Here is a 20543-nt window from a genome sequence, read left to right on the forward strand (position 1 = left end):
ATTAAGCATTTTCATACGTATAGATATTTTCAATGTAATGTATTTTTAATGATAATAAGTTTGTGCTTTAAGAAGCTTGCTACAATAGCTATGTGAATGATTTGGCTTGTGCCATTTTGTCGAATTGACTTGAATGATAGTAGTTCTTTGATTTAATTATGGCATAGATTTAGAAAGAAAGAGAGAAAGAAGAAAAGAATAGGAATTCACATAATGGTACATTCCTTGCTAGCCATCTTGTCTGAAAGGCGATCGAGCCAGGACATGTCTCCAGTACCCTTGCCAAACTCAACAAAAAGACATCCTGGGTTTGGCTTATTAGGTTCAACATGAACATTATAGCGCTTTACAAGGTCCAAAATTGCAGGCTTCAGTTTTGCAATATTGCCTAAGTGCAATTTCTTTTTGTCAGTCATAATTTTTTAAAAAATGGTTGACCTTTATCTGTTGTAAATAATAAAAATAGAAAATAGAAAATACCTGTGCTGTGAAGCCCTTTTCCAACAATAATAATCAAATGATCATAGTTCTCACGCTCACACCGCTTAATGGCTTCTTCTACTCGCGCCGACGCTTCTTTTACAAACAACCCATGAAGATCAATCTCGGTTGGAGATCGCCCTTGATTTTTTACTATCCATTGACATATGTTAAGAAAAAAAAGGCACATTTTTTAAAACATGATATTGTGTTATATAATTACATTTATAGATATAATCAGCAGCTTGATTGTTGTAGCGATTCATAGTATTGTCATGTTGATGGCCTTGGTTAGACAGCTGTTTAGCTAGACAGTGTAAATAGTACAATGAAGTAAGGAGCCATGCTTATTGGTAAAATATATCTTTAAGCGTACCTAGACCACCGTCGCCGTTTTGATAAGCTACTTTGCTTCTTGCATAGCAGTCGTTTCTTTTTTCAGCCTCTTGGTGGGCCATTTCTCGAAGTCGAGTATATTCAGAATCGTCGTCCCCTGAATCAGGTTGATGGTAAGGTGATTCCGAAGGTTGGTAACCATTGAACGAATGTTGTTGATATTGTTGATGTTGTTGGTTTTGTTGGTTTTGCTGTTGCTGTTGCTGTTGTTGTTGTTGCTGTTTAACAGCTTGATAAATCTGGACACCTTCCTCGACAACACGTCCAATCGATTGTGAATTTCCCATGTTAAATGGCTAGACAGGTTGCCTAATTTTGTCAAGAAGCAAAAGAAAATAGGGGTGCCTAATTTTATTTTCTCACTCGTTACACGAAAGTGCTAATAGAACTCCGTGTGATACTTCGATGCTGAAGGAAAGCTGTAGTCGTTGTTCTCCAATCTGTCTAGAGAAAGTCAAAATCCCAGGGTGTTACAATCGATCGCCATTTTCTCTTTGCAGCTGTTGCAAAACCCGCATTTACATTACTGCCCAACCAGATTTTATAAGAAACATATCAATGTCTTTGTTATAAATAGTATTCTTGCTTTGCACCAATAGAAACAGCAAGTGTCGTTTCTTATTCCACCTTGAAGTTATCTGATAAGTAAGTCTATTGGATTTCTTCTTTGTTCTAAACCAGTGTAATACTGTTGGTTTTTTTAATACTCGTTATTTAGTAATGTATCGAATGTTAGTATACTATATCTTAGGAAAGCTCACAAATATACTTTGGATTGAAAGCATATATTCAATTTGACCAGCAGGAATCAGCTCAAGGCCTTATCCAAATACTATTTCCCAATTTTGTAAATTCTAGATGAATTCCAAGTGTAAGCGATAAGGTACGGATTTGTTTTTCTATATATCAGGCACACTTGCTCAGATCCTGAAGCGATCGATGCACTTTTGAAAATCAAGTGGAGTCCTAAAAACGGCTTGTCTTTTTAAAAAAGACATTTATTCTCTTTATACTATTGTACTTGGGTTGTCGAAACTTTGTGTTCATTCCAAGCATTTTTATTACACGATTTTTAGCATTAGAAAAATAGAACTTCTCATTCAAGTTCGGTAATATTCTCGGTTTTATACGCATTTTGAATCTATACGATTAAGGTACCTACTTTATTTTACATATATATAATTCAATAGTCAAACCCAGAGTTTAAACATGAACCACTTATCACCAGATTTTGTAAATTCATATATACTGGCTCGAATTAATATTTTTCAATCTTAATGATATAATTAATGTGATATCCCATTTTTTGCATAAAGGTAAACTCGCTTTACCAAGAAGATGCCTAGAATATTTTATATTTTATATTATAAAAGAATCGGTTGACTTTCATAGCAAAAACCCGGAGATTGTCACACAGGTTTTGTAGCTGTCTAAAAAAAAGCATGCACATTAACATTTATGGTGAAATTGGCATAACTTTCTTTTATACACGCAACACATCTGTTGCTATTCTAGTAAGCCATATATTCTGGCAGATATTTTATTACAATTGATTATTGCGGATCCTACAGAGTCAAGATTTGATTTCCACAAGACATAATTTGGTCGATTGATACAATACTTTAAATTTTTATTAGCTCTATGGAATAATAATAAGAAAAAGTCTTGGGTTTTCAAAGATAAAATGTGATATTTGTACTGTAGCATTTTTTTTTCTGATGTTAAAGCAGATCCGAGAAATTGGATACTTATTATTGTTTGTATAATATGTTAGCGCTAAAGATGTAAATATCGACTCATTGTTGGAAATTATATTTGCATAAACAAGAACTTATCTACAGCAGTTTTGCTGGTATTACTGTTGTGATGGGTGAATTCAACTTTGTCACCAGTACTAGCTATAAGTATATTTGCTTAATATAAAAGAAATTTAGTCAATAAAACGAAAAATAATCTTAGGTGAAGTTAGATGAAATAAGCAAATTCGAACAAATAGTATTTGTATTTGATTAAAATGTCTGAATAGCCAATACGTTGGTTAAATTTATTAAGCTTTTCAGTTTGACTATCTTTAACAGCTTAAATTTTGCCGGCTTGGAATCTGTTCAAATTAGATCTTATTCGTATAGAAAAATAAGAATGCTTCAAATTATAGTAGATGCATTAAAAGAAAGTATAAGTCCAAGTTCCAAAGATCTCTTGAAAAAAAAGTAACATACCTATTAGATATATGTATATATACGAGGCACGTGTTGACAAACTTGGCAGAATAATAACTGCTAAAAGAAGTATTGATAAGGCTCTCGTACACTAGACTATCCTTTTCTATAGTTAAAATACAATAGACTGTCTGCCTATTACGAGCATGTAATAGAGTTATATATGCATTAAGCTAGTTTAATAATGTAAAAAATAATACTAAATTGTATGTAAAATAGCGCCCATTCTTTGGGAAAATCCAGCAAGTTTATTATTTTTGGAGAAAAAGTTTCATAACCCGCATCACAATATCTTATTAGACCAAGCAACTGAACTTGCCAAAAAAGAAAAGAGGGACAAGTTCACCATGTCATTCTGGAAACCTGGAACTGTTGCGCCTGGTAATAATAATAACATACAAATCATTACAAAAAGTTCCCCAGTACTGATCCACAAAGCTCATTCTCTCTTATTTTCTTAGGCAGTGCTGTCGATCGTGATACTGAGAATGAAACGAATGCAACCGTAATTGCCCATGCAGAAGCCCAGTTTCACCACTTGTCCATTCAGCAACAACGAGAACGTCTTCCAGTATTCAAGCTACGTGAGTGCAGCAATATATATAACTTGGATTTTTACTGATTAATGATACTAAAATAAACACACAGGTAAAGAACTACTTTATCTTGTAGAAATTTTCCAGACTGTAATTGTGGTGGGTCAGACAGGATCTGGAAAAACGACCCGTAAGATCATTTGCATTTTAAAAATGTACTCTGTAGAAAGTTAATTCACTTAAAGATTCTACTTAGAAATCCCACAATATCTGGATGAAGCAGGATGGACACGTAATGGCAAACAAGTAGCCTGCACACAGGTAATTACCATTAAAAAATTAGAATCCTAATTACAAGTGTGGGGATCTTAAATGTACTATGATCAGCCACGTAGAATTGCTGCCACATCGGTTTCCCTACGCGTGTGCGAAGAGAGAAATTGTCGCTTGGGTGGAGAGGTTGGATATTTGATCCGATTCGATGATCAGACATCGTCCCAGACTCGTATCAAGTACATGACAGACGGAATGCTATTCCGTGAGATAATGATCGACCCCCTTCTTACAAAGTACAGCGTAATTATGATTGATGAAGCGCATGAACGTAGTCTGTACACAGATATATTGTTAGGTGTTATAAAGAAGTAAGTGATATTTCAAAAGGTGTACAATTAAGAAATCTCGATTTAACGAAAATCTGCAGAATTCAAAAGACCCGGCCTGATTTACGGGTGATAATCTCATCTGCTACTCTGGATGCTGAAGCATTTTATCGATTTTTTAATCGCAATACATCCAAGGATAAAAGCAAGGATACAGCATCCATAATTTCATTAGAAGGCCGTATGCACCCAGTGGACATTATGTACACAGATGAACCTGTGTCCGACTATGTCGAAAAGGCCATCCAAACCGTATTTGATATTCACACACAGGTTTGTTTTTATCTCATGTCAACTAACGGTGTATTAATTGACCAAGGGACTTTAACAGGAGCCTTCGGGAGATGTCTTGATATTTATGACTGGCCGGGACGAAGTAGACACAATTGTATCCGAGCTTTACGAGAGATCCAAGACGTAAGTTGAAAATATAACCACAAAAGCATCATCTTACACTACAATTAGACTGCCTTCAAAGTATAAGGAGTTGATGCCATTGCCTTTGTATGCTGGGCTAACAGCAGAAGAGCAGCTTTCAGTTTTTAAACCCACACCTCACAACACAAGAAAAGTGATAGTTTCGACCAATATCGCAGAAGCTTCTGTTACACTCCCAGATATTGTATACGTGATTGACTGTGGGTTTGTCAAAGTAAGGACGACATAAATACACACACGTATATATATTTATTGAGAGTAAGAGTTTCTAAAAAAAAGCAAACACACGTTTAGGTCCGCGCTTACAATCCAAAGACAGGCATGGAGGCTTTAGTAGTAACACCTGTTTCCAAGGCTTCTGCTCTCCAACGTGCAGGTCGCTCTGGACGTGTGAGACCTGGAAAGACATTTCGGCTATACACCGAAGAAACTTACCGTGGTCTTCGAGATACTAGCATTCCTGAAATCCAGCGGTAAAACAAACTGAGATGTAGCGTATATGTGATTATTGATATACTTATACCAAAAATCAGGAGTAACCTCGCACCTGTTATCCTGCAGCTGAAGGCGATTGGAATTGCAAATGTTCTCCGATTTGACTTTTTGACACCTCCCCCTGCAGAACTCATGATCCGTGCACTTGAACTGTTATATTCACTAAAAGCCATTAATGATGTCGGAGAGCTTACTCTACCCCTTGGTGAGCAGCTTGCCGAGTTTCCGGTTGATCCTATGCTTGGAAAGATCCTGTTAGCGTCAGGAGAGTTTAAATGCAGTGAGGAGATTGTAACAATTGCAGCCATGCTATCTGTCCAGGACATATGGGTTCAGTCACGGTTACCAAAGGAACTTGTGATGGAAGCCCGTCGCAAGTTTTGGGTGGAAGATGGTGATCATCTCAGTCTGTTGAATGTGTACAATGCGTTTGTAAACAAGGGTAACAAGTCTGGCAAGTGGTGCCATGACCGTCTCTTGAACTTCAAAGCATTGTCGCGTGCCATCAGTATCCGCCAACAACTTATTAGGTATCTTAAACGCTTCAACGTGCCTTTGGTGAGTGCCATCCGTCAGTTTCCTGCAAACGACCAGGGTAGGGAAGATGCAAGCAAGGCTATTCGCCGGTGCTTGACGGCTGGTTACTTTTCACAAGCAGCAATTGCAGAGCCCGATGGCAGTGGGAATTTTAGAACAGTACGAGACAATGTGCTGTTGAGCATTCATCCTAATTCCGTACTATTTAATCGTAATCCAAAATGCGTCGTGTTTCATGAAGTCGTAGAGACAAACCAAGCCTATATGCATGACTTGACTGTGATTGACCCTGACTGGTTGGCTGAACTGGCGCCTCATTTCTATGAATTTAAAGAAGCACCAAGACACCGATAAAAAAAAACTGAAAACTTTATTACCTAGGTCACTCTCCTCCCCTTTTTAATTTGATCTCTTTCTTTTCTTTCCCTTCACAAATATATATATATATATATACATACATATACATAAACATCAATTTTTTTTCATTCCTATTGATTTGATTGTCCTCGAATGTCACGCAACAAATCACCTTGTCTTCAACCACCAACTCGATTCACCTATGACTCATCCGAATTCGAATATGCAATCTACTCGCCATCACCTCGGTTCTCAAAAGAGCTTGAACCTATATTTCCTAATATGTCAGTAAAGCAACGCAAAGAGCTCTTGGTTGTACCTGTAATCCAAAAGTGCTTCCATGACATGGCTGCCAGTACTCCAGAGATTAACCGTGAAAGGGATGAGAAACTTGATTTGGTAATAGGCTAAAAATATACATTTTGAAGTTTTCTTTATATTTATATTTATATATATATTTATATAGTTTGTTGACTGGGGTAAACGAGTTGCCAATCGACTGAAAGGGCTGGGGATGTGGGCCGATATGATGGACCCAGCATCCGGATATCCTATTCTTAGCCCGTCAGGTGCTTTGCCTTACCCTGATGTTCAAGGAACAATTGAATTGATGGGCTATGAAACCCACAATGTAGGATGCTGTCACATCTTGCTTCACCCTAGATGGAGAAGCAAGATCTATCCAAGCACGTTTTTTACTACCGCGCCTGCAGATCTGCTCGTCAGAGTAATCGATGAAGTTCTCGCTTCCAAAGCTTAGATTTACGCATAAATTCTTTAGAATAAATTAAGTTTATAGAATACTTACACCACAATTGTGATCCGGTGTAGTAAAATATATAGACAATTTCATATGGATACATATGTATATAAAAAGATCCGCTTAAACATTTACAACTAGTTTATCAAGAGAATTTCCAATTGTGGAAATTGGCCCACTCGTATTTCCCTAAAATGCAGCATTTTTCTTTCTGTACTTCTGTTTATTCTACCCTTCTACTCTTCCTATTTCTTGTTATCTTAAACACCAAACAAAGCAAAAATGGATAGCACGAACCGTAGACTACATTCGAATACAATCTCTGGCGAGAGACCTACAGAGATCACGATTGTCACCGAGCCATCCTCACCTCGTCGTAATTCTGAAGGTGCTTTCCATCTTCCATTAGATTCAGCACCTGTAACTCCATTGACATCAGAATCTCTCGGCGTACTTTCTCTCCAGGACCATTTCCCAAACCCTCAAAGACAAGAAGCACCTTTACCTACAAATACACCTGTCGCAGTACCCGAGAAACCCGTGGCGACTACTGTTGGTACAGGCCTTACTTCAGCCCCAACGACTGCAACAACGCCTGTAGTTGCTACTGCTAAAAACACAAACTTGCCAACCTTGCCTTTACCAGATGTGTCTTTTAAAGACAACGATGATGATGGTCCTTTGCCGCCAGCAAAGACAACTAGATCTAGAGGACCAAGTCAGTCCACAGTTGACCCATATGAAGATGCTGTTTCTTCATCCAATTCTCCGCCTCGAAGCGACGATCTGAATGTTGTTAATACTCATATGACAGTAGGATCTGTTGCCTCGAGTTGTGGAGTTGATTTGGCAAATGCCAAGAGAAATGCAGATTTTCATGCGTTATTTCGCAGCGTACCAGAACAAGACATGTTAATAGAAGGTATTGAATGCTTTTTTTTTATTGATAATACTCTTAATTAACTATCGAATTATTGGGATGCCTATAGATTATGGCTGTGCATTGCAAAAGGAAATCCTATTACAAGGTCGAATGTATATTTCCGAGAATCATGTTTGTTTCAACGCAAACATCTTTGGTTGGGTGACAAATGTAAAACGTTTTTTCTTCTTCTATACATACATACATTTTTCTTCTTTCTTTTTGCTTTAATGCGCGTGGCTTAAATCTAATTATCCTTCATTTCTATTAGCTGGTTATCGCGGTTTCTGATATTGTGGAGATTGAAAAGAGATCTACAGCTATCATTATCCCAAATGCCATCCAAATATCGACATTACATGCAAAGGTATAATAAGTTGAATTGGATCAGGGTCTTTTAAATATAATTAAACCCTCATTTTTGCTGTTGTAAATTCTGTACTGGTATTTTAGCATTCGTTTGCCTCTTTTCTATCGAGAGACCAAGCCTATGATTTATTGATCGACGTATGGAGATGTGTCAGACCACCACAACAACCTATTGAAGGTCAAAAAGTATCTGAGACTGACTATGAAAGTGATACATCAGAATCCACATTCTCCAGTAGCAGCTCTATCGGATCTAGTGGCGAATTATCCTCAGATGACGACGACGACGACGATGATGATGACGACGACGATATAAATCTCATGGAAAAAAGTATATCTTTATTAAGCAAGAAACAAACAATTAGAAAGCTTAACAACAAATATAGGCCTACCTCCTAAGCTATCGATATCTTCTGCATCTACATTGCCAATTTTAAAAGAAAAGGCACCAGAAGAAGTTTCAAGAAAGAGAGCTCAATCTGAAGCAGGCCCACGTCCACGTCCAGCGTCCCCGGCAGAAAAATCAGCTCAGGTTCAGGACAAGACAGAATGTGAATGCGGAAAGAACAACAGTCATTATCCTGTTATTGTAATGGACCAAATCTTTGACTGTCCTATGGAAAAGATTTTTCAGCTGCTTTATGAGGGTGATTTTATAAAAACATTCTTGGCCGATGTCCAGAAAACAACAGGTATGGAGATTTGGTCAAGTAGCTATTTCCAGAAATAGTATGTTCTAAAGATCGGATTTTAATGATTTGCTACTTAGATATTCAGATTACTGAATGGAGGAATGGGGACGGAGAAGGGGAAGGAGGAGCAGAACGTGTTCGAGAAATCAGCTATGTAAAACCATTGAATGGTGCCATAGGTAAACAGCTCACTTTAACAACAAAAGGACATTTCCATTATTCTTTTGTATAACTATGAATTAATAAGCGAGTTTATTCTTCCGCAGGTCCCAAATCTACCCGGTGTTTATTGTCAGAAGAGATCATGCACAAAGATTTTAAGGATTATGTCACTCAAATTACTACCACACAAACTCCAGATGTTCCATCGGGAGGTGCATTTAGTGTCAAGACAAGGACATGTCTTACTTGGGCAGAGAAAGGAAAGACTCGGGTATTTGTAAGTGTCCTTGTAGATTTCACAAAGTCATCTTGGTTGAAATGTAAGTTGTGGTATATCTTAAAACTCATAAAAAATCTTTATCTGATTACTATATATATACATCTACATAGCAACGATAGAAAAGGCTTGCATTGATGGTCAAATGACTTATTACAAAGATCTTGAAGCTGCTCTCCGACGCTTCACCGAAAAACAAAAACACGTTGGTCTATCAAAGGCTGATCGTCGTAAACGGAAGGTGAAGAAGGAAAAGAGACGCTTGAAAAAGACACCAAAGAATATCGAAGAACCTGTGTTGGGCTGGAAGGATAAGGCGATCAGATACATCAGACAATTATCTGCACCATCAACGACTCAATTGATTGTATTTGGCATGTGCACTATGATGCTCATCAATTTTTACATCGCATCCAAACTTGCTACGGTTGAGAAGCGACTTCACCAGTACTCACAAGGTGTCTCTGACAACAAAAAGGCTGCCCAAAAGCCTATGGCAAGTGATCAAGGCGAGACAGTATGGGCATGGTTGGGTAAATTAGATTATGAGGTCCCAGAAATGCACAATTTCCCGTCAGAAGAAAGTATCGAAAAACGATTACAAGCATCTCGAGAAGTGAAAAATAGGCTAGATGCACACATGGATACCTTGGGAACCATGCTTCAACGTGCAGAAGAGAACATGGAACAAGTGTCAAGGGCAGTTGAAGAACAAAAGGAAAAAATAAAGAATAAACGAGTATAAATACCGCTATAGATATTCAAACCAAAATAAGTCACTCCTCTTTATAATTATATTTGTGTAAACACACACATATGTATGTATGTATATATGTGTGTATGTTTTTATGTATGTATAGTAAAACAAGACAAAAAGGCGGGTGGGAAAAGGGAATAAAAGAAACAAAGTATATTATCTGTCACGTAAGATCCAAGAATCTTTCTTTTTTTTTTTAGTTAATGACCACAGACCATGGGTGCTCTACTTCTCCATACTGGATGTTCATAATAGCTTCACTGAATCTCTTAGTGTAAGGACCAGCCTGAGAAGTAGAGTCATTAGGATCAAGTGGGATGTTGAGATCTTCACCCATGTAGGAAATTGTCTTGACAGGGCTGACGATGCAAGCAGTGCCAGCACCAAACACCTCAACCACACGGCCTTCCTTGGAAGCATCTCTCAACTCGGGCATAGTAATCTTTCTCTCCACAACCTTGAATTCGTTCCATTCTCTAGCCAAGCTAAGGATAGAATCACGGGTGACACCGGGAAGAATAGATCCATCAAGAGGAGGAGTAATCAACTCAAGCTCACCCTGCTTGTTCTTAATCATAGTAAAGAGGTTCATGGCACCGACCTCAGTAAGCTGATGGTCCTCTAATAAATAGTCAAAATAATATTGTTATTATTTGTCTAAAGCCCTGCTCTGCCCCTCTATCTCTCATCTCAGCGTATATAGTTAGATCTTCTTACCACCAAACAACCAAAGGTTCTGCTGGTAACCAGCCTTAGCAGCTACACGCTGGGGCAATAAGCCAGGTGCATAGTTTCCACCAATCTTGGCATCACCTGTACCACGAGGCCATGCACGAACGTATTCAGTAGTAGCCATCAGCTTTACGGCAGCAAATCCAGTCTTGTAATAAGGACCAACAGGGCATGCAATAACAAACAAAAGAGCATCTGAAGGAGCATTGACACCCAGAGATTCTTGGGTACCGATCATAGTGGGACGGAGGTAGAGAGAGTAACCACGCTCAGAAGGGATCCAACGTTCCTCGGTCTTCAAGTACTCGGCAATGCACTTGATGAGCTCATCTCCATCGAATTGCTTTTATATACATATAAATATAATAATAATTGTTAAGTAAATTATATATGCTTAAATATCAATAAAAAGGAAGGTCTACTTACAGGAAGAGCAATACGAGCAGTAGAACGGTTCATACGGGCCATGTTCATATCAGGGCGGAAGAGGCGAATCTTACCATTCTTATCCTTGTATGCCTTCATACCCTCAAAGCACTATATAATTTCAATAAAATCAGCACCTTTAAATCCGTAATACTATACTGTTTTTTGGGGGGAACCTACCTCTGAACCGTAGTGGAAGACAGCAGCACAAGGCTCGAGTTCGAGCTTAGCGTAAGGGGTGACTTCAGGAGAAGACCATCCTTTGTCTTCGTTCCACTTGGCTGTCAACCTGGATAATAGTAATAAATAAATAAAAAAGCTTAATAAACTCACTCTTCAATTTGGGGATATTTCGAGATACTTACATATGGTCAGTAAAGGTCTTTCCGAATACAAGATCCTTGTTGGCTACGAGAGGCTTAACAACATCTGCGGTCTTGATGCTCAACTTAGAAGCCTAGTAATAAAATGTAGATCACCAAAGAAAGAGAGAAAGAGAGCGTTGAGTGTTACAATTTTCTTTTAAAAGAAACGAGCAAACTTCTTGATTTGGAATCTTACATCTAAAGGTGCGTTCTTAGAGATAGTTGCATTGAATCTCTTGGACTGGGCCAGGGCATTGATGCGAATTCTCGAATATAAGCGTGCGTTGAACATACTTAAAGTTGTCTAAAGAGTAAGGAAAGGAAGAAGAAACGGATAAATAATTGTGGAGATATAAGGGAAGATTGGAAGATGAAAAGTCACGTTCAGTCACCGATAGAGCGACTTGAATAACCGCTCAATTAAGAGATAATCATAGCCGGACCAAAGGGTTAAAGCTATGTTGAAAACTTTCCCACGCAAAGAGACCAATACAGTCATTGTTCCTCAGATTCTTATTTTCTTTGGATGTATTAAAATTTATATGCTACTAGTACCCACTATGACTTTTTGTGAGACCGGGGCATTAGTATCTAAATGAAGTGATAGATCAGGAACATCCAGTTGTATATAAACGAGCGGACTCTTCTTTGATATCCTTTTTACTGGATCTTGGTTATGCAGCTGCACCAATCAGGGCTCGTATTAATGTTGTATACAACTGCATACACTGCCAACCAGTAAACGCACATTTACATGCTATTGATAATGATAACTTAAAACTTGAGTCATTTTGAGCATTGTAATTAAAGACTCGTACAAGCAAATACAGAATAGAGCAGAACAAAGGATAGGCACCCTCCCTTGCTCTCTTGTTCCTGAAGCACATTTCTCACGCGAAATCGGGGATCGACTAAAACTCCAAAAGTCCAAAGGTCTTATGGTTTTGTACCCTGCTGGGTTTGCTGCAATTGAGTTCAATTATACATGTGTATGAAACGAATAGCGTGGGGATGTGTATATATGTATGTATGTATGTATGTATGTATGTATGTATGTCTGTATGTCTGTATGTGATCTATTGTTCACAAACCACAGTTTGCTTTTTTTTTGTACCTGATTGGTGGCCCTAGTCCGGTCCGGGGAGCCGATACAGAGTGTTGATTTCTTGGATTTAAACAGCATGCACTCGACGTCAAAAAGAGTCATCGTAGTGCAAACAAAGTACAAAGAAAAGTCGTGTTACAAGTAAGCCAAATAAAACAAAATAATGCGATAAGATGCTTCCAAGAAACTAAACCTTCTGAGATCTACGTTTACTCCTACACACATGCTTATAGAATTATTTTAGCTCTGTCCAGAATATATAGCTTTGATGTTATATGATTTTATTACTTAATGAGGGAATGAAGGATATATGTGTATATATGTAAGAATAATATCTGCCTAGCAAGCTATAAGTTGGAAGATAGTACAGGTACGGGTTTCCGTAAAGGACGTTCCATATCAACCACATGGCCATCCTCAACCTTAAAATCGAACCCAAACAAGCTTGACTCTCTAGCTTGATCTCTAGCATATCTGTCCCGTAAACGGTCGATCTGAGCTTCGTGTGCAAGCTTGGTTTCTATGTGGATACTATTACGACGTGGTTTAAGGTGGCGTAAAGAGAACGTCTTTTGCTTTCGAGGCCTGGTGTTGTTGAGAATGATGACGTTAGAGTTTGGGTCAAAAGGAATAATAGGTGGCGGTCCAAGCGGCTGTGGACCAAGAGGCGGAGGACCAAGAGGTGGGGGACCAAGAGAACCTGGTAGGAGCCCGTTGTACTCCATCATGTTACGCTCTTTAATGCGCATAGCTGCTCTTTTATGGCTCAATGAATGAATACATGCTGCCCAGTAGATCTGACATAAATTTGTTAGAAGCCGGATAGTCCACAATGAAAGAATTGTCCTTACATAGATTACGACCATAAAAACAATAACAATGAAGCTAAACTTGACTTCATTATCCCACAACTTTTCGCAGTTGTAAAGATCTAGGGTTCTAATTTCAGTTGGGATAGTTAGGTTGATATTTGCATTATTGAATTTCGTGATAAGTGAATTGCCAGACTCAATAATACACCAGTCTTGATAATCAGAGTGGACAGTGATAAAAATAATGACATTGACAAAGCCGTCAATCAGAACAGCCATGACGCCCACCCAAGTAGCATGCGAGAAGGGGCGAAGAAAATTTGGCTCATCCTAAGAATGGACATGTCAGTGACTATTATTGGGACTAGAGCAATTTTGGAATATCGTACATAAAATATAGCAAATAGGCCCCAGAATGACACTAGTGTCAACACAAGATTGGTAATTCCGTAAGCCATGATAGGACCGCTGGGTAAGTAAGAAAAAAATGCTGTACAAAACAGTGTTTAGCTCGAACTTCTCAAGGCAATAATATATATATATATATATTATTTTTACATACGACTTTTATTCTGGAAAGACATAATAGCAAAATACAATGAAAAGCCCTAACAACAGTAGAAACAAAGTCAAAAAAAATAGCGACAGTTATTCCTTTATTGACTTACTGCCCACAGAACACAAGAAATCCATGCACCTGTCCGCAGATGAATGCAGCCGCAGCATTTCTTCAAAGCCCTTTGGGTTGATTGGACATAACGACGTTGACTGTGCGGTCGAAATAGATCAAGGTCCATTTGTTTTGCTTATTTTATTTTTTACGGATTATAAAATTGAAGAGAAATAGATAGAAAAATAGAAAGAGAGTAGAGAGAGAAAGAGAGATGAGAATATCTTAGCAAATGTCTCAAGAGTATTTGGTACGATGATGATGATGATAGAAAAAAATAGAAAGAAAAATAAAAAGGCTTTGGCCGTTTTAATATTATGTCAACGGTTGTTTGCCTTTGGCCCATTTTTGGAAAGCCAAGTATAAATTTATGTAGTATTCCGGCATTTTTTTTTGTTTGAGTTTTATCTATAAATGGCTTTTAATAGAGTATAATTAACTACCCCCAAAGAAGTTCGCATATTTTGAAGAAAATTTTAACGTTGGATAAGCTTCTTCCCAATCGAGGCACTCTTGACACGCTCTTTCTTATAACGGCGATGAGCTTCTCTCAAATGCTCGGGTCTGATAGCACCAGAATGACCCCATTCTTCCATAACTTCGCGTGCTTTTGCAATGCATAATTACAAAAGAGAGAAAGAAAAGGTTAAATAGGCTCCAAACATTCAAAGAGTCCACAATCTATTGGATTTACCTTTCTCGATGATCTCTCCTACATACACCTTTGAAAAGCCAGCAACAACAAATGCCATTGTTTGCGAGCATTGCTGGTTCAATACTTGACTGACCAACTGTGGCAATATATATATACATACATGCACACAAGTACCAAATGAATTAAAGATGTATTAACCTGATTTACCTTGTTATTGCTTACCCTCTTTACGTTTGTTCGATTTAGAGCAGATCTACGATAACCCTCGTAACGATGAAGTTGATCTCCTGTAAAATTCTCTAGTAGAACCCTATGAAAAAAATATATACCCAAACACACAAACAAATTCATGATTTTAAATCACCACTTTCCTGCAACTCCACTTGAACCTTCATTTAGATAGAAACAGATGAGAGTTTTACCTACTTCATATCTTCTTTTGCTTTTTCCATTTGTGCCTGCATGTGTGCATCCATATCCATCACAAGTTCCTCTTTGTTCTCATCGTCATCTTCATTTTCAACATCTTGTGCTGGTTGTGAAAGTGGAACACTAGGATCTACAGGTGCAGGCTCTTCATCTTCTTCTACTTGTACAGGAATTTCATCCCGATCAATGTCGACTGAACCTTGGCGTGAGCTGGGTGTTGGAGTAGGTGTACTACCACTTGTTCGGCGTGGCATCCATCCCGTTGATGGTGTGCGTTTGATGGCTGCAGCTGCTGCAGCGGCTGTGGATAATGGTCGGCCATATGTAGGCATAGTTGATGTTAATGATGTACTGAGCTCGGTTTCTGAAGGTGAATATGCTGATTTAGCTGATTTGGCAGGTGATGCATGACTAGGTTTACGCTTTGCAGGAATCATATTATTGTTGTTATATTTTTTTTAAAAAGATAATTGAATCAAGCTCTCTTATTTCTTTTTCACTTTTAGAGACTTTTTTTTGGGTTACAGTTTAACAAAAGAGAAACGTCGCAGTTTTACCAGTCACTTGGACTGCAACAGCTATAATAAAGGGAGGGGGAGAGAAAAAAATGGCGATTCAAGATTCCTTTTTTTTTCATTTTCTTTTTATTCTCTAATTCATACATATTTACCATTTTTTCATCATTGCTACCCAATGGATTTTCAACTTAAAGCATCATATACCTACCTATGTCTTAAAGGCCGAAAAATTGATTTTATTGGTAGTCAAGACTCTACTCGTTTGCCATTTCCTTATATTCAGAATCGTCAGCAGCGCGATGGAAATGAATTCCACATCACAGTCATTAGTCCTCCTGATTGCAAAGAACTTGCCAGCAAACGACAACTGCCAATGACAAATAAAACAAAATCAGACTCTCTCAGACAACTATTGGCAGAAGCTAAATCTCAGTGCACTGATTTCTGGGAGAATCCTATTGATCTAGGCCCTGGGCGTATTGTCAACAACCACAGCCAAACATATTTTCGAGTGATCCACTGGCCCACAGGGCAGTTGTTACGCCAAAGAATGGGGCTCACAAACCCTGCCTTTTTTCATATTACCACCGGATTCCACCCCACTGATATTTTCGATTACAAAGGTCCGGGTGCACTCGATGTTCTCCAAGGCTACGCCGAATGCACTCCACAGATATTCCACGCGCTTTCTCATCTATCGGTATTCTACAAGGATGACCTAGTATTTATGCGCTCTCTTTGGTACCAGGCCATGAGGCTCGGTCTGGTATTAGACACTCTTTGCACTGGGTGGTACGTGATAAGAGGTCAGAACAAATTTATAGCAAACAATCACGCGTACACAAGCATGTGTACACGTCTGTTTGCTTTTCTTTTCTTTTCTTTTGTGCATGTGTGTGTGTGTGTGTGTGTGTGTGTAGGGAAGGAAGGGAGGTGGGGTGGGGGATAATGCTGTTTTATAGAAATCATGACTAACGCAGCAAGATATAATATCCAGCCCTTTTTATTTTGAGCATAAGAAAGTGGACTTCACCTCGAAAGTAGAGCAGACCAGTATAATACCAACGAAGAAGAACATAGAGAGAATAAGCGAGAGGAAAAAAGAGAAGAAACGAGAGAGAAAAAGAGAAAGAGAAAAAGATATGAAAAGAGAAAGTGAGAAAGTGATAGAAAGAGAAGGAAGAGAAGAACAAGAGAATCAAAAAAAGGAAGAACATTATCATAGACGCCGAAAGAATGTCCATCAAAAACATGCCCAACAAGAGCATTAGCGGCTTCACGAACAAATGAACATATTTTTTGTCTACAAGTCTTTAACTTATAAACACGATATACTAAAGTTCAGGTAAAAACACTTATTTTCTCTCTCTTTCTATATTTCTATTCTCCTTTAAACATAATTCAAATAATTGAATAGTATATATTTATACCCACATATTGCATTTCTTTATGTTTTAGAAGAAGCCTCTTTTTTCATTACCTTCCCCTGTTGCCTATCAGTTTCGATTAAGGGTTATCATATATTATAAGTAAATAAATGAATGAATAAAAACAAATAGTTGAATGTGTGCAATCTAAACTTCTAAAATAAATCTGACTTTTGATAAATGACTTTGATAAAGCATGAGATTGTGACAGAATTTCAATTAAATATCATATGGTTCATTTGAAAAAATAACCGGACTACTTTGGTTGAATTATATGATAGATTTATAGATCACAGATTTCAAATTATTCAACCAGATTTTGAATATTGGACAGTGTTTGAAGCTTTGTTTTTCTTAAAAATAGAAGAAGTCTGGATAGGTATGACAAATTAAATAATACGTATATGTATTTATACAATTATTATATCATTTAATTAAATTAGTTTTATTTATTTTTTTTACTTTCTGGAAACAGGTCCCTTGGGAAAAAATCCGTATTAAAATATACACAAGATAGTCAAGTACATAATCAAAGATGTGTGGGATGAGATATTACAATGGTAAAATATAGATATCATATATACGTATACGTATAAGAAAGATACTACAGTTGAAATAAGTGCTTAATAAAACTTGGTATGCAAAAGGTACAGATTGTCTTGGCACATCATCCTTGTCTGTTCATTATCTTCGCTGGGCCACCTCTGATGGTAATTAAAGGGAATGAAGAGGTAGGAAATGTTGAAAGCTGAGATTTCCTAAAAATAAGATGAGGTCTTTCCTTTGCAATTTTTAAGATTGCTTGGCCAAATAAACCATTTGCCCAAGAAAACCAAGAACGAGTATAAGGCGTGTCATCTAGATATCAGTTAGAATATATATATATATATAGCTCTGAGCTTACTGTCTCGATTCACATTAAATGACTCGTGTACAAGACCAGTTCCATCAGTAGAGTGTAGGATTATAGACAGAGCTTCAGATATTTCGGTATCATTTGAAGACGATAGTATCCTAACGATTTGTGACATAGGCCATGCATAATTCAGATCAACCTACGTCGATTTTTTTTTCAAGAAGCAGTAAATACAAAATTTGAAAATAAAGGGGAATAATGCTCGAAATTTCAGTACACTTTTTGTTTGGTTGTCTGCTTGTTTTGTGTATAGACTTACATGTGGACCACCTATGCCAGATCCTCGGGGTCCAGAGAAATAGTATGGATTGCTGTCAGATAGAACAAGCCTTCGAGTATTTTGATAGATTGGATTATCGTGTTCGACAAACCCTAATAAACTTAAAGATAGAAGAGAGGGTACATTTGCGTCATCCATAATCAATGAAGAACCATATCCGTCGACCTCATCTACAGAAAAAAAAGTATGGATATGTATGTGTGTATTTATGCATGCGCGTGTACAAGTCTAAACCAAAAGAATAATAAAATGATAATCATAAGCTCAAACAAACTTTACATGCGAAAACTCTGCCGTATTCCGGATGATGAACAATGGCATGTTTGTAGATAGCCTTCTTAATCTGACGCGATAACTGATTTGCCTGCAAGGCCAATTTGTCATGCTGCTTTGTTTTGTGGAGCATGTTTGATAGATTCGCAAGCTCCACAGAAAGCATCGCATTCCCGGGAACGAAGAACGGGTATACAGTTGCATCATCCGACGGTCTGAAAAGACTTTTGACCATCCCGGTGTACTTTACCGGCATTCCACGCCCATTGATAAACTGGGTCTCTGTTGGTCTATTGGTCTGCTGTTGGAAAGTGTAATGGGGTGTTTGCAATCGGTTGGATATGTAGGTTGGCGTTTGCTCGTCGACGAGTGTTTGAATAATCAGTTCAACTGCATTAATCCAAGAAGTGGAGTTTGTAAATGAAGCATCCTGCGTTGTGTTCCAATAACGGTACGAAAGTCCAAGAAAAGATCCAAGTGAATCAATCTCCCATTTGCGTTCAAACACTAAAAAAGCAGATCTTTATGAGTTCTTGTTTGAGCGATGATTATTAGTTGACCAATGCTGTTTATTTGTATCTTCTTTCTACTTTCCTCCCAAACATAGATCAGGTATTTTATTTGTTTATTTGCTTATTTATTTAGCTATTTAGCTATTTAGCTATTTAGCTATTTTGTACCAGCTAAATTCTCGTATTACCTCCTTGTTTTCTTTCAACATCTCGTTTCATCATCTGCGGTCGGCTTAGAAGATCAAGGTTGGAGGGTTGGTCAAAGGCATTTGCGTAGGGGTCCAGCTGTATAAAATGTGCCTGCATATAGATTGCCCCCAAGAATAATTTCTGAAGACCAACATCTTTTTTTACATAGTCAAGGTAAGGTAAGAGCTGGTTTGCAGAGTCTCGAAGCCACATGGCATTGATGTCCCCAGTTATGATAAATGAAAGTGGCAGACAGTTTGTTTGGTTCATACATGCTGTCTGCCAGATTGTTGTGTCGAGCGTGTTAGGAAAGGCGTTAACAAATAGACGGGCAAGGTCGAGATCTGTGATCTGTGTATCATAGTGAACGTTTCGACAGGTTTTGAGTAACAAATTCCAAATAAGAAGAATACTTTTACATCAATTCGATGCAATTCAATTGAACTTGATATAAATCAAAGCAATATAATATAATAGAATAAAATGAAATAAACTAGAGGCATAGACCCTTCTTTCTTTACATTACTTTGGAGGCAACAGATTCAATAACTGTATTAATGATATCACTAGTGAATCGACGACAGGCTTCTATTGGTCGTTGAAATGCCAGACCAAGTGGACCTCCGCTTGCTGGACCATGAAACAGTTTGGAATATCTATAATTTGAACTAATATTTCTAGCGATCTGTTGATTATATACAATACAACTTACTCTCGATAGTCTGGACATACTTCTGACATTGCTGATGATGTGAATTCGATGTTGTGTTCGTATAAGTGTATATATGTCTTAGCTATTACAATTTTTTCTTTTTTTTTTCTTTCTCTTTAGAAAGATTTGCTACAAATTTTAATAGAAAGAAAAACACGCCCACAGAGAAGGAGATTAGCGAGAAGCAAGTACAGAAGAAGAAGAGGGAGAAAATCACTGTGAATTATATCTATATTTCTGCTGTGATTCTGTTTCTTTATATGAACAGAACAGGGATTGTGAGGTCATTCTTTCTGCTGTTTAGCAACCTGCGGGATAATTTTTTCTTCTTTTTTTGATATTCCGTTTGGAGGATTGTGTCTTGTCACCCAAAATTTTCTACCTAGACAATTCTCTTTATCAACATGTATACTTTTCTTTTTTTAAAAAAAGTATATGGTAGACGTGGAAAAGAAGCCCAAAA

General features: G+C 37.7%; 9 protein-coding genes across 9 annotated transcripts; 3 read left to right on the plus strand and 6 right to left on the minus strand.

The window, feature by feature from the left end:
- Positions 1-275: 275 nt before the first annotated feature.
- On the minus strand, positions 276-965 carry PHYBLDRAFT_13635 (hypothetical protein; the record flags this gene model as incomplete). The annotated part of the gene is made up of 4 exons (XM_018429780.1): positions 276-388; positions 481-633; positions 704-787; positions 857-965. Coding segments are annotated over 4 exons (459 nt in total), but the record flags the coding sequence as incomplete, so codon positions are not given.
- A 270-nt stretch (positions 966-1235) lies between these two features.
- Positions 1236-2010, minus strand: PHYBLDRAFT_63875 (hypothetical protein; the record flags this gene model as incomplete). The annotated part of the gene is made up of 3 exons (XM_018441196.1): positions 1236-1320; positions 1399-1548; positions 1898-2010. The coding sequence occupies 3 exons, from the start codon at positions 2008-2010 to the stop codon at positions 1236-1238; spliced, it is 348 nt and encodes a 115-aa protein (XP_018292216.1).
- Positions 2011-6273: 4263 nt separating this feature from the next.
- PHYBLDRAFT_144631 (hypothetical protein) lies at positions 6274-6880 on the plus strand (the record flags this gene model as incomplete). Its single annotated transcript, XM_018431257.1, has 2 exons — positions 6274-6519; positions 6587-6880. The coding sequence occupies 2 exons, from the start codon at positions 6274-6276 to the stop codon at positions 6878-6880; spliced, it is 540 nt and encodes a 179-aa protein (XP_018292217.1).
- Positions 6881-7146: 266 nt separating this feature from the next.
- PHYBLDRAFT_186720 (hypothetical protein) lies at positions 7147-10070 on the plus strand. Its single transcript, XM_018439275.1, has 8 exons — positions 7147-7802; positions 7870-7973; positions 8074-8169; positions 8256-8502; positions 8558-8863; positions 8941-9042; positions 9130-9345; positions 9416-10070. Exons 1-8 carry the CDS (start codon positions 7163-7165, stop codon positions 10045-10047), a joined length of 2343 nt encoding a protein of 780 aa, XP_018292218.1. The 5' UTR covers positions 7147-7162; the 3' UTR covers positions 10048-10070.
- PHYBLDRAFT_124431 (hypothetical protein) lies at positions 10062-11880 on the minus strand. The gene is made up of 6 exons (XM_018428991.1): positions 11779-11880; positions 11583-11674; positions 11398-11506; positions 11218-11328; positions 10777-11134; positions 10062-10680 (listed from the first exon to the last, which is right to left on the minus strand). Exons 1-6 carry the CDS (start codon positions 11872-11874, stop codon positions 10256-10258), a joined length of 1191 nt encoding a protein of 396 aa, XP_018292219.1. The 5' UTR covers positions 11875-11880; the 3' UTR covers positions 10062-10255.
- Positions 11881-13034: 1154 nt separating this feature from the next.
- On the minus strand, positions 13035-14296 carry PHYBLDRAFT_144634 (hypothetical protein; the record flags this gene model as incomplete). The annotated part of the gene is made up of 4 exons (XM_018431258.1): positions 13035-13829; positions 13889-13967; positions 14058-14107; positions 14168-14296. The coding sequence occupies 4 exons, from the start codon at positions 14294-14296 to the stop codon at positions 13035-13037; spliced, it is 1053 nt and encodes a 350-aa protein (XP_018292220.1).
- Positions 14297-14645: 349 nt separating this feature from the next.
- On the minus strand, positions 14646-15175 carry PHYBLDRAFT_111755 (hypothetical protein; the record flags this gene model as incomplete). Its single annotated transcript, XM_018428235.1, has 3 exons — positions 14646-14776; positions 14864-14960; positions 15047-15175. 3 exons carry the CDS (start codon positions 15173-15175, stop codon positions 14646-14648), a joined length of 357 nt encoding a protein of 118 aa, XP_018292221.1.
- Positions 15176-15946: 771 nt separating this feature from the next.
- PHYBLDRAFT_144636 (hypothetical protein) lies at positions 15947-17061 on the plus strand (the record flags this gene model as incomplete). Its single annotated transcript, XM_018431259.1, has 2 exons — positions 15947-16577; positions 16997-17061. The coding sequence occupies 2 exons, from the start codon at positions 15947-15949 to the stop codon at positions 17059-17061; spliced, it is 696 nt and encodes a 231-aa protein (XP_018292222.1).
- Positions 17062-17865: 804 nt separating this feature from the next.
- On the minus strand, positions 17866-20109 carry PHYBLDRAFT_63867 (glycoside hydrolase family 125 protein; the record flags this gene model as incomplete). The annotated part of the gene is made up of 8 exons (XM_018441195.1): positions 17866-18056; positions 18103-18253; positions 18374-18564; positions 18674-19174; positions 19368-19719; positions 19788-19812; positions 19890-20024; positions 20081-20109. The coding sequence occupies 8 exons, from the start codon at positions 20107-20109 to the stop codon at positions 17866-17868; spliced, it is 1575 nt and encodes a 524-aa protein (XP_018292223.1).
- Positions 20110-20543: the final 434 nt, after the last annotated feature.

This window comes from Phycomyces blakesleeanus (assembly GCF_001638985.1).
Source record: "Phycomyces blakesleeanus NRRL 1555(-) unplaced genomic scaffold PHYBLscaffold_9, whole genome shotgun sequence".
NCBI classification, from domain to species: domain Eukaryota; kingdom Fungi; phylum Mucoromycota; class Mucoromycetes; order Mucorales; family Phycomycetaceae; genus Phycomyces; species Phycomyces blakesleeanus.